The sequence below is a fragment of the Erpetoichthys calabaricus genome, chromosome 9 (assembly GCF_900747795.2).
Source record: "Erpetoichthys calabaricus chromosome 9, fErpCal1.3, whole genome shotgun sequence".
Lineage (NCBI taxonomy): Eukaryota > Metazoa > Chordata > Cladistia > Polypteriformes > Polypteridae > Erpetoichthys > Erpetoichthys calabaricus.
Window position 1 is genome coordinate 164,112,681 of NC_041402.2, and position 13,985 is coordinate 164,126,665.

Sequence of the window (13,985 nt, forward strand, 5' to 3'; positions counted from 1 at the left end):
AATCTAAACTTTAAATGTAAACTTCTGGCAGTTTGCTGCTTACCATTTCATCATTTTAGGTCATGCATTGCATTTCAACCGATTAAGAAAAACCGGAAAAACCAAGTTGTTCTAAAATCTTTGACCGGTAGTGTAGCAACTAAAAGCTGAAAAAAACATCTGTCTCTTAATCATTATTTTATGGAATATAAGTAGATACACTGACTTAACATATTAATTGTTTGGTAATATGAGATTGTGTAAAGCTGGGTTAATTTGAGTTTGAAAGTTTTTAGCCAAGGTGGATTCAAAATAAATCTAGTTTGAGGAATGAGTGTGACTCCTCCTTCCTGCCCTGTGCTGCCATGTTATGAAAATGTAACTGATGGATTTTGGTAAGCTAAATTGGCTCATTGTATTAGCAGTGTAAAATATTTTTTGATTTCTCAAAAGTAATTCAATTAACTTAACAAGTTATGAAAATGCCATATCAGCAAAATGAATGGGTTGATTAATTATTATTAATGTACAGTACAAGTATGCTACAGTAAAACTGGCATGCATAAACAGGTGCACAAGAGAATGAAACCACTACAATGATGCTTATTTAGATGCTGAAATTCAACGACTATCAAATAGCCTTGATGAAATGCTCCAAAAAGCGGCACATTCAGAGCTGAACCGAGCAGAGCAGTGCCGGTGGCTTTCTTTTCTCGTATTCTGTGGTGTGACTTTTGTATTCCGATGAACCGAAAGCTTTTATTGCTGGCTGCCGCTCACCTCGCACGTCACTCACTGCATTTTTCGGGTGTTTCCGCGCGCGGATGTGTCGCGATCTCTGAGAGGATCAGTGTTTTTTAAAAATAATCTTGTCGATACCAATTCACTTTGTCAGTTTCCTTATTTTTAATAAGCATCAAGTAAATCATGGGATATGCGAACTGCAAATCCAGCTGTCAACAAGACAACAGCAGCAAACTGCTCCACCCGGGAACAAGACTTTTGTTCTTTAAAAACGATCGTTTAACTCGTCGCAGAGAGCCAAAGGGAGTAATCCAACACTTACCTCATGTAGATAATCTTGCCACCGTCGCTTTCTTTCCGCGTTTTAATTTTAAACAGTGCTTGTCTCCCTCCTTTCTTCTGTCACACACATCAATACACCGCTCTGAGGCCCAACGCAAAACAACACTGCGCATGCTCGCGTCCATCACCGAGGCATGATGGTCTTTGTCGTTCCCTTGACGTGTAGGTGGCGAACTCGTTTATCGTGACTCTTGTTGCTGTACATCTTGCTTTCTGTTCAGTTTCTGCGTGAGGACATCCCGTTTAGCACAGTAGAATAGTGTAGTCCATCATGCTTGGTTTTAGTCGTTGCTAAGCTTATAAAAATGGATTTATTAATTTTCTGTTCTGCAACAACATCAACATCCTTTTTGTTTCTATAGCATGCTTTCATACAAAGGATGAAGCTCAAAATGCTTAACAAGAAGGCAATGAAAAATCTTTTAAAAAATGACAAGAATTAATAAAGGGCATTCCTAAAATAGGAAATATACGCAAAATAGAGCTTTAATTTTGTTTAGAATAAGAAGTCGTTTCAATTATTTTTGTCCGGCACCTCCTGACTCGCAGGTAGGAGCAAACGTACTAATAAACCGTTGTCTTGATGTCAAATTATGGAAGACATCAAGCTGTTTGGTAGACCACCTGCAGCCCCTAAGAAAACAATTTTTTTTTCCATTTTTGGACCCTATGTTCTATAGAAAATTTCACCCTTATGATAAAGAGTAAACCACCTTGACATCGCCACTCCTGAGACTTCCCTCTGGTTATTAAAGCCGAAGAAAAGATGAGCTCAAGAGTGGTGCATTGAAGTTCTGTAGGAGTCAGGTAAGTTTAAGCTCAAATTAAAAATTTAACTCTTTTCATAAATTTTCATGTGCAGTTATTCAACCCCCAGCTTCAGTACTTTGTGGCGCATCCTTTAGCTTTTAAAACTTCCAATAATTGTTTTCAATAAGTGTTATTTCTACTGGCATATTCTAGTCGACCTTTGATGCTCTTTGTGGTCAAGCTTCTTAACACCTCTCTGTTGGGATCTTTACCCATTCTTCACATGCAAAAGCCTCCAGCTCACTGATATTTCATGGGTTCTGTGCTACAACTGCCTTCTTTCAATCCCACCAAATATTTTCAATGTAATTTAAATCTGGGGACTGAGAAGGCCATTCCAGGGCATTCTAGGATCCATTTGTCAGCCAAGCTTTTGTTAACTTTGTCCTGCTGCAAAGTCCAATGATCATCAAAATTCAATTTCTGAACACAAGGCATCAAATTCCTCTTTAAAATGGCCAGGTACTTCTGGGAATCCATGATGCTAGTTCCATGGTCGAGATTTCCAGTTCCTACCCCTGAAAAATATCCCCACAATATCAATGACCCATCACCATGCTTGACTGTGGGGATGGTATTCTTTTGGTTATAGGCCTGGCCTTTCTTGCACCAGACATACTGGTGGTCCATGTGTCCAAACAGTTCCAATTTAGTTTTATCAGTGTGTAGAACTGTTTCCCAAAACTCTACAGGCCTTTCCAAATTTCTCCTGGCATATTCTAGTCATCCTTTGATGTTCTTTGTGGTCAAGAGTTGAGTGCATCTTGGAGTGTAACCATGAAGTGTTTATTCTGTGTTGGTCTAACAGTTGCCACTGAAGTACTTGTCCTGGCCTTGTTTGGGTCATCCTGAAAGGTATATTGCAGCAACATGGGGGTTTTTCCTCGTTGTCCTGACTAAGTTGTTAAGGGCTCTTGAGGACATTTTGGACTTTCTGCCTTAACCAGGCAGGTTTACGGATGTGCCATAAGTTTAAACTTCTTTCAAATGCTCCCCAATGGTGCCTCTTGCAATGTTCTATTTTTGGGAGATCTTCTTAAACCCAAATCCCTTCAGGTGCAATGAAATAATTTCCACCCTCAGCTTTTCTGAAAGCTCCTTAGTCTTACCCATGATTGCAACTCACCTTCAGCACCTTCATGGGTGAGGCTTATACTGTATGTGCATCAAAGTTGAAGCCAATTGGGGATCATTATTGAATTGAATTCCTAAAGGCTTAATTATGTTTTAGTTCCACTTTAGACCATAATAACTAGCAAAAGGTTTTAAAAACAACAATATTATACAGGATTTGAATAACTGTGACATGGCTATATTAATGAAATACCCCATTACTCATGGATACAACATCAAACATGTATAACTCAACGAATAAAGAAGACATCCAAAACAAACTGGACCTTGGATCAACAGAAGAAGGTTGCCTGGTCTGATGCATCCCATTTTCTGGTGAATCATGTGGATGGCTGGGTACATGTGCATGGTTAACCTAGAAAAGGGATGGCACCAGGATGCCCTGGAGGAAGATTACAAGCTGGTGGTGGAAGTGTCATACTTTGGGCAATGTTCTGTGGGGAAACCCTGGGTTTATGCATTTATGTGGAATTTAATTTGATGTATACCAACTACCTAAACATTCTTGCAGACCACATACACCCCATCTTGGCAATAGTATTCCCAAAATAAAGTGACATCTTTCAGCAATATAATGTGTCCTGCCACATTGCACACAATTATTCGGGAATGGTTTGAGGAAGATTTCAGAGTGTTGTCCTGGCTCCCAAATACCCCATATATCTCAGTGTAATTGGGTATTGTGGCGTATGTTGGAACAATGAGTCTGATCTGTGGCAGAGTTAGAGGATCTGCTGCAAGATACCACAGGACCACTTCACAGGTCTTCCAGAGTCAGTGCCTCAGTAGGCTGGAGCTACAGTGGCACATGCAGGAGCAGTAGCATATCAGGCAGGTGGCCATAATGTTTTGGCTTGTGTGTGCATGTTTATACACGTGCAAGGTAAAATATACTGTGCAATATCCCAGACGAGCTTTTCAACCAAAAGGACTTCCCATGCTACTGCTGATAGGCAACTTACACAATGTTACCTTCTAAACTAAAGCAAACGAGTTTTCCAGAAAATGGAATAATGGATAACAATACAAGATATTATCCTTGTAGGTGAGTAAAGCATGTCATGTTAAACATCAGAATACATACAGACTGAATACCAAAGATAAACTGCATTAAATGACTAACATTTCAGAAAGAAAAAAATATGAAAGTTAGCAAATGTACTTTAATTAGATTTTTAGGGCACAGAAGCATATATGACTTTGTAGTAACCAAACTTTGGTAAAACCATAATGTAGCAATTCAACAGTAGTTCAGTACCATAAAAATAAACATTTAATGTAATGCTACACAGAAGCAGACAATACACTTCAATAGAAAAAGAATCTGGAAATTGATTACCGTTTTTTCATTTTGTTTTTTGTTTGTAGCTTTCCTGCTTGATTAAGCAACAAAAATATCTCGCCAGCTTTAATAACTGCAGGTTTCATTTTAATTATTTGAATTGTTTTCCTCTACTGATTAACATCTGAAATGTCCATATAAACATTGTGTCAGTCATACAAGGAAAGTTACATTTTAGTGATCAAAAAAAAAGTGGAGAGACCTTCAACTAACTTCTGCGGTTTAGATCAGATTACAGAGAGTCTTGTAAAGGAGTCACAGTTGTCACATTTTTTTTAAATCAACATTGATGATTAAAAAAAAAAAGTATAACTAAGAAATAAAACATAACATATTTGAAAGAAGAACCCGATGGAAAGGTATAATCTACGTTGAAGTCCCAAGCTAAAATTGTTGGCTACAAAGGACTGTGATGGACAGCAGGTCATTCTGTGTCAAAGTAATTTTGAATCATTATAAACTGCAGATAATAAAACATGGCTGCAGCCATGAGGCTGATTTTAGTGTAAGTTAAATGCTGTGTAGATATTTATTCACTGTTTACATAATGGCCTGCCAAGCCATGCCCTCTTCTTAAATTAATTTCTGCATAAGTGAAGCGACTTTCTGCTTTACTTGCTTGTATTTCTTACTTTTAGAGTTATAAAGGTCACTTAACCTAATACGACTGCAAGCAGCATGAGAAGTAAGTTGGGGTTGCAGAGATTCACATAAGCAGCTGACATGATGATGATTTTCAACCTGCAAGCGTGACTTTACTGACATTTACATAACTCATATTAGGAATCTATTTTACTGTCATGAGTGGTTCTCAGACAAATAAAGGAGAAAAATTTACAAGTTGAAATAATGTCCCTCAGGATTCATTTGAGGAGTAAATGAATCAGTAATATTCGTATTATACAAATCATATTATGTACCGGTAATATTATCTACTGTTGAATTCTGCTCTGTACTTGTAATATTTCTATTACTCTATTATACTGTATTGAGGATTACTTGTGTTGTGTTCTGTGTATTGTATTGACCCCTTTCTTTTTGACACCCACTGCATGCCCAGCCTCCCTGGAAAGAGGTCTCTCTTTGAATTACCTTTCCCAAGGTTTATTCCATTTTTCCCTACTAGGTTTTTTTTTTGGGAGTTTTTCCTCGTCCTCTTAGACAGTCAAGGCTGGGGGGCTGTCAAGAGGCAGGGCCTGTTAAAGCCCATTGCAGCACTCCTTGTGTGATTTTGGGCTATACAAAAATAAATTGTATTGTATTGTATTGTAATATTTTAAGACACACAATTTTGAAAATTCACTTATGCATTTTAAGTGAGGGGCTTTTCAAATTTTAGACACACTCTGTTGAGCCATATCAATGAAAACTGAACTTTCTATATAAGTGTATATGAAGAATAAATGGTACGATATTACAATGAAACTGGTGCACTGGTAGCCGAGTAGTTTAACATGGAGAGGAGGACAGAGATGACAATGACTTCAGAAGCTTATGCATTTGATGTGAAAATCAATTAAAAATGTATATATTATTTAATCAGAACACTTCCATGTTTTTATATATTAATTAATTCAATAATAATTAGGATTATGTATTTGACGTTAGGCTTAGAAGACACGGCAGACCCTGAGGATTGGAGTCTGACTCTTTGATATCACATGGCCTTTCGTTTGATGTAAAGCTGCCTGCAGTAAATGTGTAAAAAATGTGAAGTTTTGATTAATGTTCCTTTTTTATTATGTACTCAACCTGCCGTGTTTCTGTACTACTCGTCAACAAAGGATTTGTAAATAACAGTACAATGTACAAAAATCTGGACTGTGCAGCAGAGTAAACTTCCTAACGTTTAATTAAACAAATTTCTTTCTTCTTTAAATTGCTTTTTAATATGCTGAGGTAGGAAATATAATGCTACAGCCACACATACACAAAAGAAACATATCAAAATGTCAGATATTAAAAGGAATTCCAGTACATGATGAATAGTGCTTTTTATTTATGCCTAAAGTGCATGTTTGCCTTCGAATGCAAGCACATGTGCTACAATTGAAAATGAACCCATTTACAAAGAAACTAGATTCTGCTGCAAGATGTGAACATTATAGCACCTAAAAAACTTAACCGTGACTGTAATTTAAACCATTTTTAAAATAAGCCATTCGTTTTAAAAACTCTTTTCAGATGCAGCTTTAGTATATTCCTTTTTAAACAATTATGTTAACAACAAAGCTAAACAATGAGATATTTGAACAAAATTAAAAACAAAAACAGGACTACCAGGAACTCTACACAGAGATGGAGCCCTCTCTAAAATTACTTTTTCCTATTAGGACATTAATGAGTGCAGCACGTCCCTCTCGGTTGTCCCGCTGGGCACTCTTTATAATTTCCTCCAGTTTGTGTTCCTCACTGGAGCTGACCAGATAGCCTTTACCTCCATAACCGTCTGCCACTATGTGATAATCTAGTTAAAAAAAAATAAAAAGTATTTATTTATAACTGTATTTGTTTGTTACATGCACATATACAACACCTGTACATACATAAAAAACACAAAGTTCAGTGTAGTATGAATGTATGAATAAAGCCATTCTGGACTCAACACTTAAAGATATTTTGATAAATAATTTTCATTAACAAAATAACACTGGCTCCCAAAAAGCTCAATGTAATTTTTGCACAGTTTTGGAAAGCAATATTTGGTTATTTTTGTCTAAATATCATTGTTATTTTAGGTTTGAAAAGTAGTACAATACAACCATGCAAACAAAATATAATTCTTTAATTTTACTGAGTGACCTTGTTTTTAAAGTTAAATATTAAACTAACACAAAATGGTGTCAGCATCTGTAATATAAAAATTCACAACTTGCTCTTTCAAAACCTTTTTTACTAGGTAAAACAATAAAAAGTACTACAGCTTTATTTTTGCTATAACTGCCCCTGAAAGACTATTTTAACAAATGTCAATGTTCACACTTCATGTTATGTCTCAATGTTGTCATTCTGAACAATATTTAAACATAACAATGCAATGATCAATTTAAATGTATTTGTATTTTATCAGTGAAAAGATGCGTGTCCCGGCCTAACTGGCCTATTTACTTGGTCCAAACTGATCTGGTGTGAATGAGTGTGGGTGTGTCACACAAAAGTACTTTAAAGGTGAACTTGCACCTTCTATTGGGCTGGCTGCTGTCAGCATGGTTTGTGCCACTTCAGCATCCTAGAAAGGGATTAACTATGTCCAGGAACTGGATAGACAGAATTTTTTAACCTGTCATTTCCTTTTGTAACTATGCATTTACATATCAGTTACTTGCAAATTTTTATCAAAACACAATACAGCATTGATAAAGGTTTTATGCACTTTTAGGCACTGATGTCACAAGTAATTTTTTATTCCTTTTCTGATTTCGTCAATCATTATGATTCAACCTACACATGATGCCTTTGATTATTAGCATCTTAATCAAGCACTGAGCTATATGCCTATAAAGCTCTCATGTCATGTAACTGAGAAGTAGTCTTTTTCTTTGTTTCTTTATTTAAGACATTAAAGTATCTTATTGTATCACTTCACTTTTTGAAAAAGGAATGTTTGGAACTCTAAAATATACTCTTTGTTTATTGACATGCTAATTCAGAAGACATAAAATGAGCATCTATGAGGAACATTTATTTAACTAGCTAAAGTGCCTAAGACATTTTCACAGTACTGTATATAGAAAGAATATGCAAACACTTAATTGTGTTTGGTTCATAAACAAAACACAAACTGACGGTGACACTGCAAAGCACAAAGGTAAAACAAACGTCATATATTATTCTTTTATGCTTGTTTAATACCAAATATTAATCTATAATTATTCATTAAGTATGGCACACAATTTATTATTTTTTTATTCTCTTGAACATTACCAACATAGGTTTGTTGGTGGCTTTTGGCCCACCCAGGAAGCATTAAACGCAAAGTAGCAACCAGTCATGGACAGGGCATCCGATCACTAATACGTGCTTAATGACACCAGGGAAACTGACAACTGTCAGTCTTAGCCCGGAAGTGGGACAAACATGGAGTACTTTGACAAATCTTCCATGAGCACATGAAAGAACCTGCAAACTCCACACAGACAGACCCCAAGGCAGATGAATCCACCCATGTCTTATGGTTTGATCCTTGGCAGTTTTTGCTTTTAGATTTACTAGCAATTCTTAACTGGCCTGCTGAAAATGTGTGTCCTCTGTGATGAATCTGTATTCTGTGTAGGCTCGTGCCCATTACCACATTACTCGGACTCTTCACAATTCTGTACTGTAAAAATGTGGCATTTGTGAATGGTTCCCCATAATGGAGTTGCTCCCAATCAATGGTTGATTTCTGTCTCATTTCTGATAATTCCTCAATAGGTTCAGGCCATCACAAATCTGCATTAAGTTCATTTGAGAAGGCTATTTACATTTTTAAACAATAACCTGTTATATTAAACACTAAACTAATGAATATGTCTGAATTTTTAAACTCAGTTGTGAAATTCTTAAGTCCACATTCTGAGCTTAGAGATGGGTTTTCTGACCTGTGAAGGCAAGTCCACAAGCAACATTGCTTCCTAGAAGAGGAACCTGCTCTCGAGAGATTTGGCTCCAACAGGCATCATTTCCCACGAGTGAAATTACTGGTGTCTACAAAGGGAAACAGAACAAAAAGTAAAATAGTATCCGAAAAAAAAAAAAAACATTTCAGTCTCAGTGCTCTGATACTGATCAAAAACCCTAATCTGGTCAAAAACATCATTCTTTATATTAAATGAAAAATAATGTTGTGTGAAAGATAACAATAGCTGACATCATACAATGATACATAGTAGCACATTAAGGTAAGAATACCAATACAATTCACTTAACTGGTGAAGACTCTTCAATGGTTGCGTCCATTCTCATAAAATCAAACATTATAATAATAATCTGGACTAACAAATCCAATGGAAGCGCATCACATATCAAGCTTGTTCTCTCTTTAACTATAATATGTACATATAAAAACCATACCTTGTTATTTAAAGTTTGAAATTCTGAATGTATCAATGCAAAGTGGCAAAATGATATACTATATGATGAAAAAGATGTACATTAAATTTTGATTCACTGAGATATTTTAACATACTGTACTTCAATTTCACAATACTTTTAACTTTCATAATAGTATTTATCTTAGTTTCTTAAAATGGATCACAGGTTAAGACCATGGTTTTCAAACTTTTTTGAACAAATACCACTCCGCAAGGACCAGTAAACTGAAGTACCACTGTCAATGAATCGTTAATTTATGCCCGTGTTGTTTTGAAGAAAAAGTCACTATAATCACTATAATGACTATCATTATGATGTTAAAGTGATATTAAACTAATTAAGGAAATGGGTGCCCGCACTAATAAAAGCCAGCTTGGAGTCTTCCACGCATTTACAGTAGTATACCTATACTATATATGATTATATGCAACATATTGGCATTCTAGCAACATCGATTCATGGAAAATAAAGGACCACACGAGTACCACTTGGCATGACTTGAAGTACCACAGTTTGAAAACCATGGGGTTAAGAGGTGTTTGTGTTTGGGAGTTATTCACAGAGGCCTTGGTAGAGTCAAATGTCATAATCCTTAAGCTGTGGTAATAAGGGCTAAAAATGTTTTGAAACTGGCATAGACATAAACTGGGTGTGTGATGCATTAAGAGTAGTGATGCACACACCTGCTGAACTGGCTTTGCCTTGAGTTTCACGAAATCACGAGAATGTTCAGGAACTTCACTGAACTCACCGAAATGCATTGAAGTAAATGGATATGGAGAAACTGAGGTAGGTTTGGGTGGATTATAATAATGCAGTTTTACTTTTGTTCAGGATCCACTGCCACTACTGCCAAATAAGCGCTAAGGCATGTGGTCTGTTCATTCATTCCTGCTTGACTCTTGGTAATACCATTAAAGGGGTGGGCCCATGTATTACACACAGGTCACACACAAGGCCATACAAGAAGACATTACCTTTAAGACACAAATAATACATTTCCAGTTTCCTTCTGTTTGCACATTTTGTGTTTAAATTTATTCACATGAATTATACTCTGGAGTTTTGGAGGCTATTCCATCCAATATTAACTGCTACAACTCTGTAATGTCACACTGGTCTCACAAAGCATTATGGGGTGCTGAGAAAAAAAGTTGATGTAAGATGGCCACAAGGCAAATTTCCAGGGAAATATTTGTTACTGGCAAATGCAGTATATTTGCTATGAAAAATGCTTTGGTGAATTTCGTCAACACTAGAGATCTGAAAATCTGCCTTCTGAATTTGAAGAGAGCTTTTTTAATGAGAATTGGGACCAGCAGTCAGAAAATATACAACCAGATTTTAGAAGAAGTGTACTAGGTGAGCAAATTGACATAGAGGGACAATATTGTTTAGTTAAGTCCAGTGAGGTTAAGTAGATTTCTTACTTTCTTTCTGCCTGGTACTTATGTTTGTACCTTTCCTGTTTGAATGTACTTAAAATTATTTATCTTTAAGAGGTGTATAAGCTTTTTAAACACCACCATGCAAAATAGGTTTTTTAAATTTGAATCAATAAATATTTAATTTGTATAACTCTTAAAATTAAACAGCAGAGCAACACACTTTAAAAAGCATCAACATACTAGCTTTCCAAAGAATATAATAGAATGGATATCTTCATCAAGTAGAACATGCAGTCGACTTCCATTTTCATGTTATATATAATCCACAAAAAAACACATACCTTGTGACGAGTGAAGGTGTCATATTCAGCAACACTGAATCCAAGTGACCCATCACCATAAATAACCCAGACCTAGAGCGAGAATAGTTTTATTGCAACAATGTTCACAAAATTGCAGGTAATCCTAGATCAGCTTTCTGACTTTCTGGTCTTCCAGCTGTCTCAGTCACGCCTAGACCGAAAGGAACGATACATTAGAAAATAATTAAGGAACAAAAAGGTAGCATTTCCCTAAAGTAAAATAATATTCTTTACAGAAAAAGAAAAAGGAAAGTCTCCAAGACTGGGAGGATCGGATCTAGGTAACTAGCTTTAATACATACCTCTGATTCTGGCCTGCAGAGTTTTGCTCCCAGAGCAAAACCTCCACCGACACCCAAAGTTCCAAATGCACCTTAAAGAATAAATCAAAGAAAACACTCTTTAGATATGACAGATTTAACAGGTCAGTCTCAATAAATATGGCCTCAAACAGTGACATATTATACAAGTATAGCAGAACACTATATACACAGTATATAGTACATTTGGTGAAATACTTAATTATCTCATTCTGTGCCATCCACAGACTTTCAAACTTCTTTTCTGCAGTTTTCTTCAAATTAGCCTTAATAAACTGTTCTGTTTTTGGCAAGGTAGCTGGACTAAAACAGTCAAGTTTGCTTTTCTAATATGTGAATTTGGAAAGAGAAAGATTAAGTCAAAATTTCAAGATGCATGTCCGTTCATAATGTCCAAAACAATATGCCAGTCATACTAACAATTTTAATTTAGAGGATGCAATTTATCTTTGATCTGCATAGTAAGTGGCTATAAGATTAGTGCAGCAGAGGTGGACTTCATTTAACTTTTGGAACTTGTACTCGAAAGCATATTGACAATCTACTATAAGATAATTCATGTGCAATCCTCATAGCCGTTTGTGATTTGTTTTTATTGTTTTAAGTTTTATTAAGTGATTTGGCTTAGCTAAATCTAAATCACTCTTGTATGCTACAATGCAAATAATTTTCTGCTTCAAGTTAATTATTTGTATTTTCAATAGTGTATCCACAGGTGGGCAGATTCAGTCCTGGAGGGCCACAGTGGTTGCAGGTTTTTGTTCCAACCCAGTTGCTTAATTAAAAAACAATCCTTGTCAATTATTTAATTTCATGGCCTGCTAGTGCTTTAACTCTGCTATGTCGAGTCATTCTCATATCCTAGAGTTTTTTTCCTTTCTAAGGATATCATCCAAATGATTTGAAGTCTAAAACAGACGAGTTATTCTCAGTGCTTCACTTTTTTCTCTTCACTTTCCTTCCAAGTATTTAATTAAACCCAATAGTATATGATAAATATACACAGGTGTAAATGGAAACAAGCTAAATGGAGAAATGTTGGTTTCTTTTGTCATTTGCATGTTATTGCTAATAAGGAGCAATTAAAAACCAAGACTATAGCTGTTTAAGACTAAAAAAAACAATAAGGGTTCAAAATCTTAATGAGCGAGACAACTACAGTGAAGCAGAGGTGTTAGCAGGGCAATAAGTGCTTATTAAGTAACTGGGTTGAAACAAAAACCTGCAGCCACTGCGGCCCTTCAGGACTGAATCTGCCCACCCCTGAAACATACTAGGCTTATCAATAGAAATGCACTTTTTTATTATTAAAAAAAAATACACACACATATTCTAACCTGCTTAAAACAATATATTATATTATTTTATATAATTTTGATAATACTAAGCATGGTATAGAATAAAACTAAACTTAAAATATATTAAAACCTTTAATAAATTTGAGGTCTAACATAATGCCCATCTCTTTAAATGAAGGAGTACAAGCAGAACTTCCAAAGGTGGGAATTTACTAATTTAATTTACTGTGCTCAATACAAGAAGAGAAGTTTCAGGGCCAGAGGGGTGCAGTCCTTGGTATTTTACCTGAACCTTTTTGTGTACAGTAGTTTCAGCTAAGACTCTGCAGATAAATTTGACCCATATTGTTTAACATTGTATGTTGTCAGTTTGTCAAAGTTACATAATAGCAACCCTGAAATAAATCTGTAAGTAAATTTTGGAGAGGGGTATAAACGGTTAAAAAGAAGAAATCCAAGAATGAGACAATGTGCAAAGTGGAGAATCTTAATTGTATGTTTTTTTCCACACTATTTGTATTTGGGTTGCTATGCTGTGCTCCCATACAGCACAGTGACATCATAAACTGAAAACTAAGAGGTTACTTTCATCAGTTGTTCAATAACGATACTGTACCAAATGGTTAAAAGTGGAAAAGAAGTTTCATTGAATAATATATATTATGAAATAATACATGCTACGAAGAAGCTAACACGGAAGCACAACAAATTGCGAATGGCATCTGATACCCTCATCTAGAAAGAAGGCATTATAAGGTATTAATAGTGATGCTCCAATCGATCAGCTGATTTTCACACCAAGAGACTCGATTGGTGATCAGTAAATCAGTTGGTCTTAAAAAAATGATTTTTTAGGACCTTCTTTACTAAGCTTTATGGTAAATTAGCTGTAGTGTTCGTTTATACTAAGTATTATGGTACTTAAGGAATCATACATGCCATTTGATGACAAACTTCCTATAAACAGGGATCAGTCAAAATTTAGGAAAGAATTAAGATGGGCATATTAGTTTATTAGTGCAGTAATAAATTGGTAAAAGGAAATCTAAAGAGTCATCCTCTGCATGCAAAGGAACAGCAGAGTATAAGAAAAGGGGTGCATCTTTGGCAGAAACTGACAATGAATTCAGACCTTTTCACTTTGACCTGTAATTAAAATGGACACTCCATGTCTGAGTGTGCATAATGGGTGA

General features: G+C 35.7%; 2 protein-coding genes across 5 annotated transcripts in view; both read right to left on the reverse strand.

Moving 5' to 3' along the window:
- Positions 1-1,181, reverse strand: part of ei24 (EI24 autophagy associated transmembrane protein) — a 29,149-nt gene extending 27,968 nt beyond the window's left edge. The window contains 1 exon segment of the mRNA XM_028810367.2: positions 1,046-1,181. The gene's annotated coding sequence lies outside the window, so the exon portion shown is untranslated.
- Positions 1,182-4,154: 2,973 nt separating this feature from the next.
- ilvbl (ilvB (bacterial acetolactate synthase)-like) overlaps positions 4,155-13,985 on the reverse strand; it is a 47,740-nt gene continuing 37,909 nt past the window's right edge. For 3 of the 4 annotated variants that reach the window (XM_028810365.2, XM_028810364.2, XM_051932137.1), the window contains 4 exons: positions 11,477-11,547; positions 11,154-11,225; positions 8,932-9,037; positions 4,155-6,818 (listed from right to left, as the gene is read on the reverse strand). In XM_028810365.2, coding sequence (XP_028666198.1) covers positions 6,640-6,818; positions 8,932-9,037; positions 11,154-11,225; positions 11,477-11,547 — 428 coding nt within the window. In that variant the 3' untranslated portion in view covers positions 4,155-6,639. Of the gene's footprint in view, positions 6,819-8,931; positions 9,038-11,153; positions 11,326-11,476; positions 11,548-13,985 lie in introns of those variants that run through there. The other variant, XM_051932138.1, reaches the window with a different exon arrangement.